Source organism: Scyliorhinus canicula, chromosome 1 (assembly GCF_902713615.1).
Source record: "Scyliorhinus canicula chromosome 1, sScyCan1.1, whole genome shotgun sequence".
NCBI classification, from domain to species: domain Eukaryota; kingdom Metazoa; phylum Chordata; class Chondrichthyes; order Carcharhiniformes; family Scyliorhinidae; genus Scyliorhinus; species Scyliorhinus canicula.
In genome coordinates this window covers 227,758,831-227,779,215 of record NC_052146.1, presented here as the reverse complement: position 1 = coordinate 227,779,215, position 20,385 = coordinate 227,758,831, and the positions used below count along the sequence as shown (strand labels likewise).

Here is a 20,385-nt window from a genome sequence, read left to right as displayed (position 1 = left end):
ATTGACTAAGCAGCTAGTAACAGAGAGTAGGTATAATAGGCAGATACACTAATTGGTAGAATGTGACTAGTGGTGTCCTCTGAGGATTTGTGTCAGGACTTCACCTATTAACCCTACTTATTAACGACTTGGATGCTGGGATAGAAAGCCGCATATCCAAGTTTGCTGATGGTGCAAAGATAGGTGCCAGTGTAAACAGTATAAATTTACAAAGAGCTATTGATAAACTAAGTCAACAGATAAAACAAAGGTAAATAGTTTTCAATATATGCAAGTGTTAGTTCATCCACAGTGGACCCAGAAAAAGATAGAATGGGATACTTTGGGCCCAAAGAAATTTAGGGGTCCAGGTACACAGATAATTTTAATGTCATGAACAGGTACAAAAAAATAAAGGCTAATGGAATCCTGGCTTTTTTACCAAGAGGATTAGAATACAAGTGGGAGAAATCACAGGGGAAATTCATGACCTGGTCATTTCTGAGGCAGGACCAGGAAATGTGGCGAGTTGTTCAAAAGTCCATTGACTTTGGATCGGAACTTCCCTGTAAAATTTGGCCCCATGCTTGTTATACAAAGCCTTGATTAGACCACAACTGGAGGCCTGTGTGCTCTTCTGGGCACCCCGCCTCAGGAGGAATACATTGGCCTTGGAGGAAGTGCGGCACAGATTTATCATAATGATACTTGGACACTAAGAGTTATGTTGTGAGGCGAGGTTACATAAAATAGAGTTGTATTCCCTAGAATTTAAAAAGGTAATTGGTGGTTAGTTTAAAATATTCCAGCTATTAACGGGTTGAGCTAGGATAGTTAGGGAGAAACTATTTATGTGTTTAAGGAGTCTTGGACTAAGAGGCATATTCCAGATGTAAGAGTTGGACCACTCATGAGTGCAATTAGGAAATATTTCTACACGCAAAAGGTGGTAGAACTATGGAACTAATTTTAAAACTGAGTTTTGTAGATTTCTGTTCATCAAAGCTATTCAGGGATGGGGCAAAGATTGTATATAGAGACAGGCCACAGGTCAGCCATGATTATCTCAAAGGGCTAAGTGGTCAACTCCTTTCTTACTGTATTTATCTGGGGAATCTTCCAGCTCTACCCCACAAACACCCTTTCTTGAACCCACCTCAGAGTTATCTCACTGCTTGTCTGACATCCAGTTTTGGATTAACAGAAATTTCCTCCAGTTCAGCATTGGGAAGATCAATGCAGTCTCTTTAATCCCTGCCCCAACTCCGCTCCCTCTGTGTCCTCAGCTGTCTAGATCTCAAGTTGAGGAATTCAGTCAAAAACCTCTCCATTTGGTCTCCTTACAAATGACAAGCTTTTGACCACCTGTCCTAACATCTCTCTTATGTGATCCAGGCTATTAAAAAAACAAAGGTTGGGACATCTGCCTTCGTCCACGTCTGCAGCACCGGCAGGTTTGAAACTCCAAAGATGGTCACCAATGGCCATGGCTCCAACTGAACGCCCAAAATCTCTGACAAAGTATCAAAAAAGGAGATCCAGAAGCTTACAAGCTTGGGGCAAGACCAAAACATGTGCATGTGATTCACACCTATCCTCCAGCCCCAAGAAGAGCCCACTCATCCCCTCGCTGGCCCTTGAGAGGAGAATTTACCTGCAGCTTATTTTTATGGCAGATAACTTTACAGGATAATTTTCTTCTGATTACTGCCCCAAAAGTTCAGAAGAAATCCAGGCCAAGACCTTTTCATGCCTATAAAGTGACACCCTGATTTAACAGGGAAATAAGCAGCTTAAAGAAAACTATTTTGCTTGAAATTAACACAAAACCTCTGTCTCCTGGATCCAAGGTCAGTGACTATTCAAACAGCCTGTCCACAGTTTAGAGAGACTGAAGACTAATCCACTTGATGAATGTTGCCAGGCGAAAGGAAGTCTATGCTCAGTTATATTTAATATGATGGCTTGCAAGCACAGTTACCTTTCTTTGAAGTGAATATTTCTACTAGAAGTACAAAGAACTAAAAAGATCCCATTAAGATTGGCAAGTAAAGGTGGCATGGTGGCACAGTGGTTAGCACTGCTCCCTCACTGCGCCGAGGACCTGGGTTCGATCCCGGCCCCGTGTCACTGTCCATGTAGGGTTTGCACATTCTCCTCGTGTCTGCGTGGGTCCCACCTTCACAACCCAATGATGTGCAGGGTAGGTGGATTGGCCACGCTAAATTGCCCCTTAATTGGAAGAAAGAGAATCGGGTACTTTAAATTTAAAAAAAGTAAAGATTGGCAAGTAAGATGGCTGGTAATTGTGTTTACATTTTTATTAACAAGATGTAACGAAGATAAAAGAGGCTAGAAATGAGTAATTGGCAGTGGTATCACAAAAATATTTAATGATTTTTTTGTGTGACATTTAAAATAGATCAACACCTCTGTTTAAAAAAGCAGAAAAAGGAATGTGTTATGGATGTGTTAATCATTCATGAACAAAACCAACAGTAATTACTGGGCTGCATTTTAAATGTGTTACTGCAGGACAAGAACATCTAAGGGGGACAAGAAAACTCGACTTGGGACAAGCTGAGAGGAAGTGTATTTAAACAACATGCTTTCATAGAATCAGAGAATTTACAGTGCAGAAGGGGGCCATTCGGCCCATCGAGTCTGGCCTTGGAAAGAGCACCCTACGTAAGACTGCACCTCCACCCTACCTCTGTATCCCAGCTACCTCACTCATACAATTTGGACACTAAGAGCAATTTAGCATGATCAATCCACCTAACCTACACATCTTTGGACTGTGGGAGGAAAGTGGTGCACCCGGAGGAAACCCACATAGACACGGGGAGAAAGTACAAATTCCGCACAGTGACCCAAGCCGGGAATCGAATCTGGGATCCTGGAGCTGCGTAGCAACTGTGCTAGCCACTGTGCTACAATGCCCCCCCCCCTATAGAATTTCATAGAATTTGCAGTGCAGAAGGCGGCCATTCGGCCCATCGAGTCTGTACCGGCCCTTGGAAAGAGCACCCAGCTCAGCCCACATCTCTACCCTATCCCAGTAACCCACCTAATATTTTTGGACACATTGAAGGCACGAGCAACAGCGCCGCTCCCGATGGCCCCGGGGAAATAGCTTCCTTGAGAATTTGGAGGCCGTTTCGTCAACATTTCGGATTGGGGGCAGGGTCAAGGGAAATGCCGATTCGGGGGAAACCACAGATTTGAGCCAGGGAAATGGGATGGAAATTTTCGGAAATGGGAGGAGAAGGGGATTAAGACACTAAAAGATTTGTTTCTTGGGGGTCCAAAACCCCCAATCCTGCTTTTTGCAGGATTGAAGGAGCTGGAAACGAAGTATGGGCTGGAGCAGGGGGAAATGTTTAGATACATGCAGGTTCGAGATTTTGCCAGAAAGGAGATACAGAGCTTCCCGGTGAAGTCGGCCTCCACATTGCTGGAGGAGGTGCTGACGACTGGGGGACTGGAGAACAGGGTAGTGTCGGCGGTTTACGGAGCTATTTTGGAAGAGGAGAAGGCACCACTGGAATTGATCAAAGCAAAGTGGGAGGAAGAGTTGGGAGAGGGTATGGAGGAGGGGTTCTGGTGTGAGGTGCTCCGAGGAGTGAATACCTCCACTTCGTGTGCGAGGTTGGGTCTGATACAGCTGAAGGTGGTATATAGAGCACATCTCACGAGGGCGAGAATGAGCCAATTCTTTGAAGGGGTAGAAGATGTGTGTGAACGTTGCGGGGAGGGCCCCGCAAATCACAGGTTCATATGTTTTGGTCCTGTCCAAAGCTGGAGGATTACTGGAAGAGAGTATTTAGGGTAATCTCAAAAGTGGTGCCCGTGAAACTGGACCCGTGCCCTCGGGAGGCCTTATTCGGGGTGTCAGACCAGCCGGGGTTGGAAACGGGTGCGGAGGCAGATGTTTTAGCCTTCACCTCGTTAATCGCCCGAAGGAGGATCCTGATGGGATGGAGAGCAACCTCTCCACCCTGTGCCCTGGCGTGGCAGGGGGGCCTGTTTGAATTCTTGACTCTTGAGAAGGTTAAGTTTGAACTGAATGGAAGGATGGAGGGGTTCTACAATTCATGGGCATTATTCATTATGCACTTTCAAGAACTCGATAACTTCGAACATTAGTTGGGGGGGAGGTTGGGAGGGTTGGGGGAGGGGGACTGTGTGTGTTAATGGTGACTATGGGTGGTTCCTGTCATGTGAGAGTACTTTTAAGAAATGGGTGTTTAAGAAATGTACCTTCAAGGAATGGGTGTTTATCAGTGATGTCAGAGTGTGGGCGAAGCTGGGCTGTCTGTTAGTTTTTACTTTCATTTTAGGCTGTTTGCTGCAGGGTGTGTTTTAGTTTTGTTTTCAGTGTTGGAGCTGAAGCCAGACACAGAAGGTGTACTATTGATCTCTCTGCCATGAAAATACTATCTCTTGATCATTTGGTGAATTCGTAATTATAAATGTTCTCAGTAGTGAATGTAAACCTAATGTGCTTCTGTTAAAAGGTGTTTCTGGGGGGGGGGGGGCAGCACTAAAGGGGCTGCCGTTCAATCAAGCCCGACATAAATTCCGCTACCTGGGGATCCAATTAGCCCATGACTGGAAAGGGATCCACAAATGGAACCTCACCAGCCTGACGGAGGAAGTTAAAAAGGACCTGCAAAGATGGAACACACTCCCGCTCTCCCTCGCGGGGAGAGTTCAGACGATCAAAATGAACGTACTGCCCAGGTTCCTCTTCCTGTTTAGATCCATTCCGATCTATATCCCCAAGGCCTTTTTCAAAGCGCTGGACAAACTCATCATGGCGTTCGTATGGGGGGGTAAAAATGCTAGGATCCCTAAGAAGGTCTTACAAAAAACAAAAAACCAGGGGAGGGCTAGCCCTCCCGAATCTACAATTCTACCACTGGGCAGCAACAGCCGAGCGAGTAAGGGGATGGATCCAGGAGCCAGAAGCTGAGTGGGTGCGTGCGGAGGAGGCCTCCTGCATGGGAACCTCCCTCCGGGCCCTCGCCACGGCAGCACTCCCATCCCCACCCAAAAAACACTCCAGCAGCCCAGTGGTGACAGCCACCCTCCAATCCTGGAACCAACTGCGGCAGCAACTTGGCCTGACCAAAATGTCGAACAGGGCTCCCATCTGCAACAACCATAGGTTCACACCAGCACTGACTGACGCCACCTTCAAAAGGTGGAGGCAGGACGGGGGGACACTGACAGTCAGGGACCTATACACAGACGACAGGATCGCAACACTGGACGAACTGACAGAGAAATTTCAGCTAGCTGGGGGGAACGAGCTACGGTACCTGCAGCTCAAAAACTTCCTACGAAAGGAGACAAGGACGTACCCACAACCGCCACGACAGACACTACTGGAAGACCTACTGGACGCAAGTATCCTAGAGAAAGGGAACTGTAGTGACATGTATGACCGACTGGTAGATAGGGACGACACCGTACTGGACGCAACAAGAAGGAAATGGGAGGACGACCTGGGGATGGAGATAGGGTGGGGACTCTGGAGCGAAGCACTGCATAGGGTCAACTCCACCTCCACGTGCGCAAGGCTCAGCCTGACGCAACTAAAAGTGGTACATAGAGCCCACTTAACAAGAACCCGTATGAGTAGGTTCTTCCCGGAGGTGGAAGACAGATGTGAACGGTGCCAAAGAGGCCCGGCCAACCACGCCCACATGTTCTGGTCTTGCCCCAGACTCGTGGAGTACTGGACAGCCTTCTTCGAGGTTATGTCCAAAGTGGTGGGAGTGAGGGTGGAGCCATGCCCGATAGTGGCGGTCTTCGGGGTTTCAGAACAGCCAGATCTATTCCTGGGGAGGAGGGCGGACGCCCTTGCCTTTGCCTCCCTGATCGCCCGCCGTAGAATCCTGTTTGACTGGCGGTCAGCAGCACCGCCCAGAGCTGCGGACTGGCTGTCCGACCTCTCGGAATCTCTCCAAATGGAGAAAATCAAATTTGCCATCCGAGGGTCGGACGACGGCTTCCACAGAACGTGGGAGCCATTCATGCAACTGTTCCGGGACCTATTTGTGGCCAATGTACAAGAGGAAGAATAGTCGGGGGAAGGTAGCGGGAGGGGGGGGGGCTACAGGTTCGGTACGGGGGTTCGATGGCTAGCTAAGGCCCAAAACCAAACTAAATAAACATGTTGAGGGGGGGGGGGCGCAGTTACTACTACGAAGATGCTTACCTGTAAATATGTATGTTAATTTTTGCGTGTTTGTTTTTTTTTCTCTCCTAACAATTTGTAATTTGTTCAATATAAAATATGAAAACTGAATAAAAACATTTATTAAAAAAAAAAGGTGTTTCTTTTGTCTTCTGGATGTTATTTGGGAAGTTATTCAGAATAGCCCCAGCAGAACTAAAAGAAAGTGAAAGGGAGATACAGATCAGGGAAAAAGATAAGGAGAGAGAGTGTTTGAACTTCAGAAAATGGCCATGAAACATGACAGTCAGTTAAAATTGACGTAAAGGGAAACGTACAGTTTGTTGATAGTGATGAGGGTAGTGAGAAAGAGCATCACAGTTGTAGGCTTGGTGGGGATTTATTTAAATATGTCCAAACATTGCCAAGGTTTGATGAGAAGGAGGTAGAAGCCTTTTTCATTTCATTTGAGAAGGTGGCTACACAAATGAAATGGCCACAGGACATAGGGTTTTACTGATTCAGACAAAGCTGGTAGGTAGGGCTAGTGAAGTGTTTGCATCACAACCGGAGGAGGTATCTGGGTCATATGAGGAGGTGAAAAAATCCATCTTAGGTGCATATGAACTAGTGCCTGAAGCTGACAAAGGTTTAGAAATTTAAGGAAAGAACCTGGTCAAACATACATGGAGTTGGAAAGGATCAAACAGAGTAATTTTGATAGGTGGATAAGGGCTTTGAAAATAGACCAAACGTATGAAGCTCTCAGAGAAATTATACTTTTGGAGAAGTTTAAAAATTCAATTCCTGATGTAGTGAGAACGCATAGAACATACAGAGAACATAGAACAGTACAGCACAGAACAGGCCCTTCGGCACTCGATGTTGTGCCGAGCATTGTCCGAAACCATGATCAAGCTATCCCACTCCCTGTCATTCTGATGTGTTCCATGTGCCTTTTCAATAATCGTTTGAAAGTTCCTAAAGTGTCTGACTCCACCATCACAGCAGGCAGTCCATTCCACACCCTAACCACTCTCTGAGTAAAGAACCTACCTCAGACATCCCTCCGATATCTCCCATCCTGAATCTTATAGATATGCCCCCTTGTAACAACTACATTCACCCGAGGAAATAGTCTCTGAACGTCCACTCTATCTATCCCCCTCATCATCTTATAAATCTCTATTAAGTTGCCTCTCATCCTCCTCCGCTCCAAAGAGAAAAGCTCTAGCTCCCTCAACCTTTCCTCATAAGACCTATCCTGCAAACCAGGCAGCATCCTGTTAAATCTCCTTTGCACCCTTTCCAATGCTTCCACATCCTTCCTATAGTGAGGTGACCAGAACTGCACACAATATTCCAAATGTGGTCTCACCAGGGTCATGTACAGTTGCAGCATAACCCCACAGCTCTTAAACTCAAGCCCCCTGTTAATAAACGCTCACACACTATAGGCCTTCTTCACAGCTCTATCCACTTGAGTGGTAACCTTCAGAGATCTGTGGCCATGAACCCCAAGATCTCTCTGTTCCTTCACATTCCTTAGAACCCTGCCGTTGACCCTGTAATCCGCATTCAAATTTTTTCTACCAAAATGAATCACCTCGCATTTATCAGAGTTAAACTCCATCTGCCATTTTTCGGCCCAGCTCTGCATCCTATCAATGTCTTTTTGCAGCCTACAACAGCCCTCCACCTCATCCACTACTCCACCAATCTTGGTGTCATCAGCAAATTTACTGACCCACCCTTCAGCCCCCTCCTCCAAGTCATTGATAAAAATCACAAATAGCAGAGGACCCAGCACTGATCCCTGTGGTACACCGCTGGTAACTGGACTCCAGTCTGAACATTTTCCATCCACCACCACCCTCTGTCTTCTATGTGATAGCCAGTTACTCATCCAATTGGCCAAATTTCCCTCTATCCCACACCTCCTTACTTTCTTCACAAGTCGACCATGGGGAACCTTATCAAACGCCTTACTAAAATCCATGTATACGACATCAACTGCTCTACCTTTATCTACACACTTAGTTACCTCCTCAAAGAATTCAATCAAATTTATGAGGCAAGACTTACCCTTCACGAATCCGTGTTGACTATCCCGGATTAAGCTGCATCTTTCCGAATGGTCATAAATCCTATCCTTCAGGACCTTTTCCATTAACTTACCAACCACCAAAGTAAGACTAACCAGCTTATAATTACCAGGGTCATTCCTATTCCCTTTCTTGAACAGAGGAAAAACATTCACCACTCTCCAGTCCTCTGGCACTATCCCCGTGGACAGTGAGGACCCAACGATCAAAGCCAAAGGCTCTGCAATCTCATCCCTTGCCTCCCAAAGAATCCTTGGATATATCCCATCTGGCCCAGGGGATTTATCGACCCTCAGGTTTTTCAAAATTGCTAGATCCTCAGAACATCTACCTCCTCCAGCCTACCCGCCTGTATCACACTCTCATCCTCAAAAACATGGCCCCTCTCCTTGGTGAACACTGAAGAAAAGTATTCATTCAACGCCTCTCCTATTTCTTCTGACTCCATGCACAAGTTCCCACTACTGTCCTTGACCGCTCTAACCTCACCCTGGTCATTATTTTATTTCTCACATGAGAGTAAAAAGCCTTGGGGTTTTCCTTGGTCCGACCCGCCAAGGACTTCTCATGCCCCTTCTTAGCTCTCCAGAGCCCTTTTTTTTTAGCTCATTCCTTGCCACCTTGTAACCCTCAAGCGACCCAACTGAAGCTTGCTTTCTCATCCTTACATACGCTTCCTTTTCCCTCTTGACAAGACATTCAACCTCTTTTGTGAACCATGGTTTCCTCACACGGCCATTTCCTCCCTGCCTGACAGGGACATACCTATCAAGGACACGCAGTATTTCTTCCTTGAACAAGCTCGACTATTCATTTCTGCCTTTCCCTGACAGTTTCTGTTCCCATCTTATGCTCCCTAATTCTTGCCTAATCGCATCATAATTACCCCTCCCCCAATTATAAACCTTGCCCTGCCGTATGGCCTTATCCCTCTCCATTGCAATAGTGAAAGACACCGAATTGTGGTCACTATCTCCAAAGTGCTCTCCCACAAACAAATCTAACACTTAGAACATAAGAACATAAGAACTAGGAGCAGGAGTAGGCCATCTGGCCCATAGAGCCTGCTCCGCCATTCAATTAGATCATGGCTGATCTTTTGTGGACTCAGCTCCACTTTCCGGCCCGAACACCATAACCCTTAATCCCTTTATTCTTCAAAAAACTATCTATCTTTACCTTAAAAACATTTAATGAAGGAGCCTCAACTGCTTCACTGGGCAAGGAATTCCATAGATTCACAACCCTTTGGGTGAAGAGGTTCCTCCTAAACTCAGTCCTAAATCTACTTCCCCTTATTTTGAGGCTATGTCCCCTAGTTCTGCTTTCACCCGCCAGTGGAAACAACCTGCCCGCATCTATCCTATCTATTCCCTTCATAATTTTAAATGTTTCTATAAGATCCCCCCTCATCCTTCTAAATTCCAACGAGTACAGTCTCAGTCTACTCAACCTCTCCTCATAATCCAACCCCTTCAGCTCTGGGATTAACCTAGTGAATCTCCTCTGCACACCCTCCAGTGCCAGTATGTCCTTTCTCAAGTAAGGAGACCAAAACTGAACACAATACTCCAGGTGTGGCCTCACTAACACCTTATACAATTGCAACATAACCTCCCTAGTCTTAAACTCCATCCCTCTAGCAATGAAGGACAAAATTCCATTTGCCTTCTTAATCACTTGTTGCACCTGTTAAACCAACTTTCTGTGACTCATGCACTAGCACACCCAGATCTCTGCACAGCGGCATGCTTTAATATTTTATCGTTTAAATAATAATCCCGTTTGCTGTTATTCCTACCAAAATGGATAACTTCACATTTGTCAACATTGTATTCCATCTGCCAGACCCTAGCCCATTCACTTAACCTATCCAAATCCCTCTGCAGACTTTCAGTACCCTCTGCACTTTTCGCTTTACCACTCATCTTAGTGTCATCTGCAAACTTGGACACATTGCCCTTGGTCCCCAACTCCAAATCATCTATGTAAATTGTGAACAATTGTGGGCCCAACACGGATCCCTGAGGGACACCACTAGCTACTGATTGCCAACCAGAGAAACACCCATTAATCCCCACTCTTTGCTTTCTATTAATTAACCAATCCTCTATCCATGCTACTACTTTACCCTTAATGCCATGCATCTTTATCTTATGCAGCAACCTTTTGTGTGGCACCTTGTCAAAGGCTTTCTGGAAATCCAGATATACCACATCTATTGGCTCCCCGTTATCTACTGCACTGGTAATGTCCTCAAAAAATTCCACTAAATTAGTTAGGCACGACCTGCCCTTTATGAACCCATGCTGCGTCTGCCCAATGGGACAATTTCGATCCAGATGCCTCGCTATTTCTTCCTTGATGATAGATTCCAGCATCTTCCCTACTACCGAAGTTAAGCTCACTGGCCTATAATTTCCTGATCACTGCCTACCTCCTTTTTTAAACAGTGGTGTCACGTTTGCTAATTTCCAATCCACCGGGATCACCCCAGAGTCTAGTGAATTTTGGTAAATCATCACTAGTGCATCTGCAATATCCCTAGCCGTCTCTTTTAGCACTCTGGGATGCATTCTATCAGGGCCAGGAGACTTGTCTACCTTTAGCCCCATTAGCTTGCCCATCACTACCTCCTTAGTGATAACAGTCCTCTCAAGGTCCTCACCTGTCATAGCCTCATTTCTATCAGTCATTGGCATGTTATTTGTGTCTTCCATTGTGAAGACCAACCCAAAAAAACCTCTTCCGTTCCTCAGCCATTTCCTCATCTCCCATTATTAAAACTCCCTTCTCATCCTCTAAAGGACCAATATTTACCTTAGCCACTCTTTTTAGTTTTATATATTTGTAAAAACGTTTACTGTCTGTTTTTATATTCTAAGCAAGTTTACTCTCATACTCTATCTTACTCTTCTTTATAGCTTTTTTAGTAGCTTTGCCACTTTGTATGCTTTTTCCTTAAATTTGATACTCTCCCTTATTTCCTTAGATATCCACGGTCGGCAGCACGGTGACACAGTGGTAGCACTGCAGTCTCACGGCGCCAAGGTCCCAGGTTCGATCCCGGCTCTGGGTCACTGTCCGTGTGGAGTTTGCACATTCTCCCCGTGTTTGCGTGGGTTTCGCCCCCACAACCCAAAGATGTGCAGTGTAGGTGGATTGGCCATGCTAAATTGCCCCTTAATTGGAAAAGTGAATTGGGTACTCTAAATTTATTTTTAAAAAAGATATCCACGGTCGATTTTCCCTCTTTCTACCGTCTTTCCTTTTTGTTGGTATAAACCTTTGCTGAGCACTGTGAAAAATCGCTTGGAAGGTTCTCCACTGTTCCTCAACTGTTCCACCATATAGTCTTTGCTCCCAGTCTACCTTAGCTAGTTCTTCTCTCATCCCATTGTAATCTCCTTTGTTTAAACACAAAACACTAGTATTTGATTTTACTTTCTCACCCTCCATCTGTATTTTAAATTCCACCATATTGTGATTGCTCCTTCCGAGAGGATCCCTAACTATGAGATCATGAATCAATCCTGTCTCATTACACAGGACAAGATCTACGACTGCTTGTTCCCTCGTAGATTCCATTACATACTGTTCTAGGAAACTATCGCGGATACATTCCATAAACTCCTCCTCAAGGTTGCCTTGACCGACCTGGTTAAACCAATCGACAGGTAGATTAAAATCCCCCATGATAACTGCTGTACCATTTCTACATGCATCAGTTATTTTTTTGTTTATTGCCTGCCCCACCATAACGTTACTATTTGGTGGCCGATAGACTACTCCTATCAGTGACTTTTTCGCCTTACTATTCCTGATTTCCACCCAAATGGATTCAGTCTTATCCTCCACAGCACCGATGTCATCCTTAAATAACAGAGCAACACCACCTCCCTTACCATCCACTCTGTCCTTCCGACATTACCCGGCCCGGTTCATTACCCAGTACCAAATCCAATATGCCCCCCCGCCCCTCTTGTCAGCCTATCCACATATTGTGTCAGGAAACCCTCCTGCACAAACTGTACAAAAACTGCCCCATCCGAACTGTTCATCCTATAGAGGTTCCAATCAATATTTGGAAAGTTAAAGTCACCGATGGCAACTACCCGGAGACCTCCACACCTATCCATAATCTGTTTTGCAATTTCTTCCTCCATATCTCTATTACTATTTGGGGGCCTATAGAAAACTCCTAACAACGTGACCGCTCCTTTGCTATTTCTAACTTCGGCTCATATTACCTCAGTAGGCAGATCCCCTTCGAACTGCCTTTCTGCAGCCGTTAAACTATCCTTGATTAACAATGCTACTCCTCCACCTCTTTTACCACCTTCCCTACTCTTACTGAAACATCTATACCCCGGAACTTCCAACAACCATTCCTGTCCCTTTTCTTTTTTTTTTAATAAATTTAGATTACCCAATTATTTTTTCCAATTAAGGGGCAATTTAGCATGGCCAATCCACCTACTCTGCACATTTTTGGGTTGTGGGGGTGAAACCCACGCAGACACGGGGAGAATGTGCAAACTCCACACGGACAGTGACCCAGAGCCGGGGTCGAATCTGGGACCTCAGCGCCGTGAGGCGGTTGTGCTAACCACTAGGCCACCGTGCTGCCCTTCCTGTCCCTTTTCTAACCATGTCTCCATAATGCCCACAACATCATAGTCCCATGTACGAATCCACGCTCCAAGTTCACCTACCTTATTCCGGATGCTCCTTGCATTGAAGTAGACACACTTCAACCCACCTTTCTGTCTGCCGGTACACTCCTGCGACCTTGATACCCTCCTCAGTACCTCACTACTCTCAACACTGGCTTCTGGACTACAGCTCGTTTTCCCATCCCCCTGAAAAATTAGTTTAAAAACCCCCCCCCCCCCCCCCCCCCCCGAAGAGCCGTAGCAAATTTCCCTGCCCGGATATTGGTGCCCCTCTGGTTCAGGTGCAAACCGTCCTGTCTGTACAGGTCCCACCTTCCCCAGAATGTGCTCCACTTATCCACGTAACTGAAACCCTCCCTCCTACACCATCCCTGCAGCCACGTGTTTATCTGCACTCTCTCCCTGTTCCTCACCTCACTAGCACGTGGCACCGGCAACAAACCAGAGATGACAACATGGATTGTCTTGGCTCTCAGCTTCTGCCCTAGCTCCCTAAATTCCTGTTTTAAATCCCCGTCCCTTCTCTTACCTATGTCGTTGGTACCGATGTGTACCATAACTTGTAACTGTTCCCCCTCCCCCTCAAGGATTGTGAAAACACGGTCTGAGGCATCACGGACTCTGGCACCCGGGAGGCAACATACCATCTGTAAGTCTCTTTTGTTGCCACAGAACCGTCTATCTGTCCCTATAACTATCGAGTCCCCAATAACTATTGCTCTCCTGCTCTCCCTCCTTCCTTTCTGAGACACAGGGACGGACTCAGTGCTGGAGATCCGTTCACCATGGCTTACCCTTGGTAGGTCGTCCCCCTCAACAGTATCCAAAGCGGTATACTTGTTACTTAGGGGAACAACCACAGACGATCCCTGCTTCCTCCCAGCCCCTCTCTCCGTCACCCATCTACCTTGATTCTTTGGAGTAACTACATCCCTGAAGCTACTAAGGGGGCAGCACGGTAGCATGGTGGTTAGCATAAATGCTTCACAGCTCCAGGGTCCCAGGTTCGATTCCCGGCTGGGTCACTGTCTGTGCGGAGTCTGCACGTCCTCCCCGTGTGTGCGTGGGTTTTCTCCGGGTGCTCCGGTTTCCTCCCACAGTCCAAAGATGTGCGGGTTAGGTGGATCGGCCATGCTAAATTTCCCGTAGTGTCCTAAAAAAAAGTAAGGTTAAGGGGGGGTTGTTGGGTTACGGGTATAGGGTGGATACGTGGGTTTGAGTAGGGTGATCATTGCTCGGCACAACATCGAGGGCCAAAGGGCCTGTTCTGTACTGTACTGTTCTATGTTCTATGTACTATCTATGACCACCTCTGCCTCCCGAATGATCCGAAGTTCATCCAGCTCCAGTTCCCTAACACGGTTTCTGAGGAGCTGGAGATGGGTGCACTTCCCGCAGGTGAAATCAGCAGGGACACTGACGGCGGCCCTCACCTCAAACATTCTGCAGGAGGAACATTGCACTACCTTCCCTGCCATCCCCTCTAGATAAAACAAGAAAAAGAAAGAAAGAGCTTACCTGTTATTCACTCTACCCACTTAGGTTAAAGGTTGTACCTTTTCCATCTGGGAGAGCAGAGGGTTAAAACTGCGAGATTAGCAGCAGAAATGGCAGATGATTATGAATTAATTCATAAATCAAAGCTTGGTGTCCAACATCAGTTTCAGCCTGTGAGGGATAGAAACTGGGGACATGAGAAATACTCAAGTGGTAAAGGTAAAGGTGATCTGATGGGAGATAATAAGGAGAGTGCATCTCAGATTAAAAAAGAAATCCAGGACGGTGGAAGAGACATGAAAAGTTTCAAATGTTTTCACTGTAATAAACTAGGCCATGTAAAGTCACAGTGTTCATGCTTGAAGAAAAGCACTGGGAAGGCTGATGTGGCAAAACAGGATAGGGCAGTGGGGTTTGTTGAAGTGGTAAAGGAAAACCTAAGTGAAGCGAAGAAGATGCAAAAGATTGTACAACGTGATCAAGAGGTGATTGATAAGAAGGTGCCAGGTCTCTTTCAAGAATTTGCTTGTGTGGGTAAAGTTTACTCATGTGTATCAGGAGGAGCAGGTAAAGAAGTCACAATTTTAAGATATATGGGAGCTAGTCAATCTTTAGTGTTAAGAGATGAGGAGTTATGTAGTTTGGGAAGAATGTTGCCAGAAAAGGTGGTAATATGTGGAATTCAGGGTGAGAGGAGTAGTGTTCCATTATATAAGGTAAGGTTGGAAAGTCCAGTGAAGAATGATGAAGTGGTCGTAGGAGTAATCGAGAAACTATCTTGTCCAGGAATACAGTTTATCTTGGGCAATGATATAGCTAGATCGCAGGTGGGAGTGATGCCTACTGTGGTTGATAAGCCAGTGGAAAATCAGACAACTGAAGTGTTGAAGGACGAATATCCTGGGATTTTTCCAGATTGTGTAGTATCAAGGTCGCAATGTCACAGGTTAAGACAAGAGGAGAAATCAAAGAGTGAAGATGAAGTTGAAGTGCAATTATCAGAAACGATTTTTGATCAGATGGTTGAAAAAGAACAAGAACAGGTGGAGGATGAGGCGGATATTTTTAGTTCAGGAAAATTGGCGGAGTTACAATAAAAAGATATAGAAATAAAACGGATATATCAGAAAGCATATACGGAAGAGGAGTCTAAGAGTATACCAGAGTGTTATTACCATAAAAGTAATGTCTTGATGAGAAAATGGAGACCTTTACATATGCAGACGGATTGAAAGTGGGCAGAAGTTCATCAATAGTATTGCCGGTAGGGTATAGAAAGGAGGTGTTGCGAGTTGCACATGAGGTACCAGTAGGAGGTCATTTGGGAGTAAGGAAAACTCAATCTAAAATCCAGAAACATTCTTATTGGCCTGGACTACATAAAGATGTAGTTAAATTTTGTCAATCATGTCACACATGTCAAGTGATAGGAAAACCTCGAGCAGTGATAAAACCAGTGCCCTTAATACCCATTCCAGCATTTGAGGAACCTTTTACAAGGGTCCTAATTGATTGCGTAGGACCGCTTCCTGGAACAAAAAGTGGAAATCAATATCTTTTGACTATAATGGATGTGTCTACTAGGTTTCTAGAGGCCATCCCAGTCCGTAATATTACAGCTAAAAAGATTGTGGAGGAGTTACTTAAATTCTTTACTAGATATGGACTACCCACAGAAATATAATCAGATCAAGGTTCGAATTTTACCTCAATGTTATTCAAAGAAGTTATGGATAGCTTAGGAATAAAACAATTTAAATCAACTGCATACCATCCAGAATCGCAGGGAGCATTAGAAAGGTGGCATCAGACATTACAGACAATGTTGAGGGCTTATTGTCAAGATTATCCAGAGGATTGGGATAAAGGAATTCCATTCGTACTGTTTGCAATTAGGGATGCACCTAATGAGTCAACCAAATTCAATCCTTTTGAACTAATTTTTGGTCATGAGGTAAGAGGACCACTTAAACTGATTCAGGAAAAATTGGTGAGTGAGAAATCAGAAATTACGTTACTGGATTACTTGTCAAATTTTAGGGAACGATTAAATAGAGCAGGTGAATTGGCTCGACAACATTTAAAAGTTGCACAAAATGTGATAAAACGGGTAGCGAACAAGAAATCCAAAGTTCGTAGTTTTGCCAGTGGGGATAAAGTTTTAGTGTTGTTACCAGTGGTAGGTGAACCTTTAAAAGCTAAGTTTTGTGGCCCTTATCAGATTGAAAGGAAATTAAGTGAGGTGAATTATGTGGTAAAAACACCAGATAGAAGGCTCACCGAGTGTGTCATGTGAATATGCTTAAAAGATACTTTGAAAGGGAAGGAGAGAAAAAAGTGGATGTTTTAATGATTCTAACTCAAAGTGATGAATCAAATCCAGATGACTTGGAATTTGACATACCTCAAATTAAATTGGAAAACGAGGATGTTCTTAAAAATTGGGATAAATTGTTAAGTTACCTTCCAGAGGAAAAATGGACTGACCTGAAAGAGTTATTGATATCACGTGGGCAAGTTTGTAGAGATAAATTGGGAAGTACTAAAATGGCTATATATGATGTATATGTGGGAAATGCTGTTCCAATCAAACAACATCCATACAGACTTAACCCTTTAAAATTGGCACAGTTTAACAAAGAGATTGAGAGTATGCTTAAAAATGGCATAATTGAAGTGGGTTGCAGCCAATGGAGCTCACCCATAGTGATGGTACCTAAACCAGCCACACCTATGGTGAATCAGCAATTTTTATTGGACAACACCACATTAAGTAGCATGATTCCATCTTGTAACCTATCTTACCATGGATTGTTCTTTATGCCATATCAGCAGGAACATGGTGGTATCACATATGCAATACCAGTTTTCTAAATAACTGCCCCCATGATCCCAGTAGTGTACCGCTCCCAATTTCAGCACTATCATTGTGGATAAGTGTTGTGTGGAAGTCAAGTGCTGCCTCATGCTGGCTATGGTGAAAAACAAATGAAAAACAAATCAGTGAATGCGATTGTTGATCCTTCCCACCAGGCTTTCAGTGATGAATTGAGCACAGCATTGCCAGAGACCTAGTCATACGTCACTTGCCCGCTCAATCTCAGCTTCCATTGTTTATCACCCATAATTGTCCATCATTTTTTGTCATCCATCCAAACTACAGGTAGCTTCAATTTATTCTCAACAATCAATTAAAAACATGGTGCGGATCCTATCAATACTAAAATCGGACTGGAGGGAAGAATAACAAAAGAAAGCTGGAGGGAATAATAACAAAAGAAAATACACATGTGTTACAGTTCTATTCTTGGACTTGTATGCAAAAACATGGTTTTATCACTTTTCCTGAAATTAATTCAAAACTGTCTATACACGGCTACCAGTGATACGGAATGTTTCATTTGCAAAGAGGCAGATATCAGAAGATGGGACTATCATTGGTGTGACATGCAACAATATGTGGGTGCATTGCAGTACTAGATATTCAGAGTAACAAAATATAATATTCTTTATTAGCTTTTACAAAAGCAGAATGTCCATATGCTGTGATTCCGTATTTGCCAGCAAAATGCTTAATGAAAAGGGGAGAGAATACACCAACATCACTGAATTAAGATGATCTTGGGTTCCTGTTGTTTTCTGCTTAATTCTGACACATTACAAAATGATGCCTCATGTTTCCAGAATCTGAAATGGTGATTTTAAAGCACGCTGAAGTGATGGTCACAGATTAACCATCACGCTGAGTGAACTACATCCTTAATTGCCATGTTTCCATTAATGAATACACCAAAAAGAAATTAAATGAAAGTATTCCTGAACAGATGAGAAAACATGCAGTCAAAACACAAACTGCAACAAGGGCCTCATCAGAACCTTACAGTACATAAAAATCAATGACATTGTTTCTGAAAGTTAGAATTGCAGGTAAATTCTATATTTGCACCAAGACAATTGTTATGCAGAGTAGGCCCTATTGGGAAATGTGTATCTAAAAAATGTTAGAAAATGGTGACTTTCCAATGAATTGCTTCCCAGTCTCTGAGAAGTGTAGTTTGTTTTCTAAGCTTTGATTTCAATTTATTTTTTGCCATTCAAATAGGCTCCAGTGACACATAATTCGATCTGTAATTCAGATGTTTCCCTTTTGATTGAAGGCGTGTGGCTGCTGAATAAAATTCTGCAAAACACACCATGGTCTCCTTACGTGGTTGTGTGGAGTGAAAACGTTCTGTTTAAAATGGCTTAGCTTCTTATAGTCGAATATAATCAGGATGAAAACAATATCTATTTTATAGGCATATTCTTTTTTAACGCTGCACCTTCCACTTTATTAGTAGATTGCAGTCAGTGGGCTCTGAAGCCTGGCCCCTATGGGAAACCCAGCCTTTGTTGCAGACCCTCTGCACCTTTCACTGCTCAATGATGCAATCGGCCCAATTGACGTCAGATGCGATAAGGGCCACAAAATCCAACACGAGCAGGGACTAAAATAGAATTTAAAACACAATATCTGATCTCTAAGAGGTTATTGGTCACACGGCTGTGATGCCAACCTGCCCTGGCCTTTCCCTGGTACATTAATCGATTAAAATGATCAGTCTGAGACTGAAGATGCGAGCACTCAGCTCTTAAGAAGTTGCACAAAGCTTGCAGCATCTCCATGGCCATCTCACCCACAGGCACCCAGACACTAACACACAGGGAAGACATTCCTGTGCACAACTCACAGCTCTGGCGCTCACTATCTCCAAACGCATCTTGTGGAGAGCACTCTTACCTTGGTCGTTCGCGCCCAAAGATGGCGAGGTGTCTGGGACCGGAGATCCATCAAGAGTTTTTCGTTTTTTCGACATCGGAGAGATGTTTCGATCTGTTGTGTGTGTGAGAGTGCGCGCCTTGCTTTATTTGGTTTTCTCCCTTTCCTTGAGCAGTGGCTGGCGGAGGTGCGAGTGAAGGTTGGACAGGGATTGACAGAGACTTTGTGCCGAGGAGGAGGAGGCAGCGAGTGCCAGAGAAATGGCCCAGGGCAGGGCTCGGTGCCAGTGCGGTCCTGTGTCCTGCACTCCCGGAGAGCGGCCTGGCTCCCTGCTCAAAGCCCGGGAGATGTCTGCTCCTTCACCTCCTCACCTTAGCTCTTCAAACTTCATGGTGTTGTGACCGGGATGAAAAGACCCCCGCGTCTTTCCCTGGAACAGAGGAGGAGGAAGCACCGTGTTAGTGCCGATCCCAGCGAATGCATCACGTGTGCCCAAGATTACTTCCAAATAGTCTTTTGCGTGAAGGTCTGCCGCCACTTTCCTCCTGTGGGCAGGGAGATGTGAGAGCCCCTACCTCACTCACTCCTCACTTACTCACTCACTCCTCACTCACTCACCACACTCTTCACTCCTCACTCACTCTCTCTTCACTCACTCACTCCCCCCTCACTTACTCACTCCCCATTCATCCACTCACTCACTCCTCATTTACTCACTCACTCCTCATTTACTCCTTACTCACACACTCCCCACTCACTCCTTGCTCACTTACTCCACGCTCACTGCTCGCTCACTCACTCCTCATTCACTCACTCCTCACGTACTCCTTACTCACACACTCCCCACTCACTCCATGCTCACTCCTCACTCACTCCTCATTCACTCACTCTTCACTCACTCCTAACTCACTCAGTCCTCACTCACTCCTCACTTACTCCTTACTCACACACTCCTCACTCACTCTTCACTCACTCACTCCTTACTCACTCACTTCTTACTCACTTCTCACTCACTCCTCACTTATTCCTTGCACACTCACTCCTCACTCACACTCTCCTCACTCACTCTTCACTCACTCACTCCTTACTCACTCACTTCTTACTCACTTCTCACTCACTCCTCACTTATTCCTTACTCACTTACTCCTCGCACACTCACTCCTCACTTACTTCCTACTCACT

General features: G+C 44.9%; 1 protein-coding gene across 3 annotated transcripts in view; it reads right to left on the bottom strand.

The window, feature by feature from the left end:
* Positions 1–19,857, bottom strand: part of pde10a (phosphodiesterase 10A) — a 628,597-nt gene extending 608,740 nt beyond the window's left edge. For 2 of the 3 annotated variants that reach the window (XM_038808759.1, XM_038808768.1), the window contains exon 1: positions 19,225–19,856. In XM_038808759.1, the coding sequence (XP_038664687.1) occupies positions 19,225–19,300 (76 nt within the window). In that variant the 5' untranslated portion in view covers positions 19,301–19,856. Of the gene's footprint in view, positions 1–19,224 lie in introns of all 3 variants that reach the window. The other variant, XM_038808728.1, reaches the window with a different exon arrangement.
* Positions 19,858–20,385: the final 528 nt, after the last annotated feature.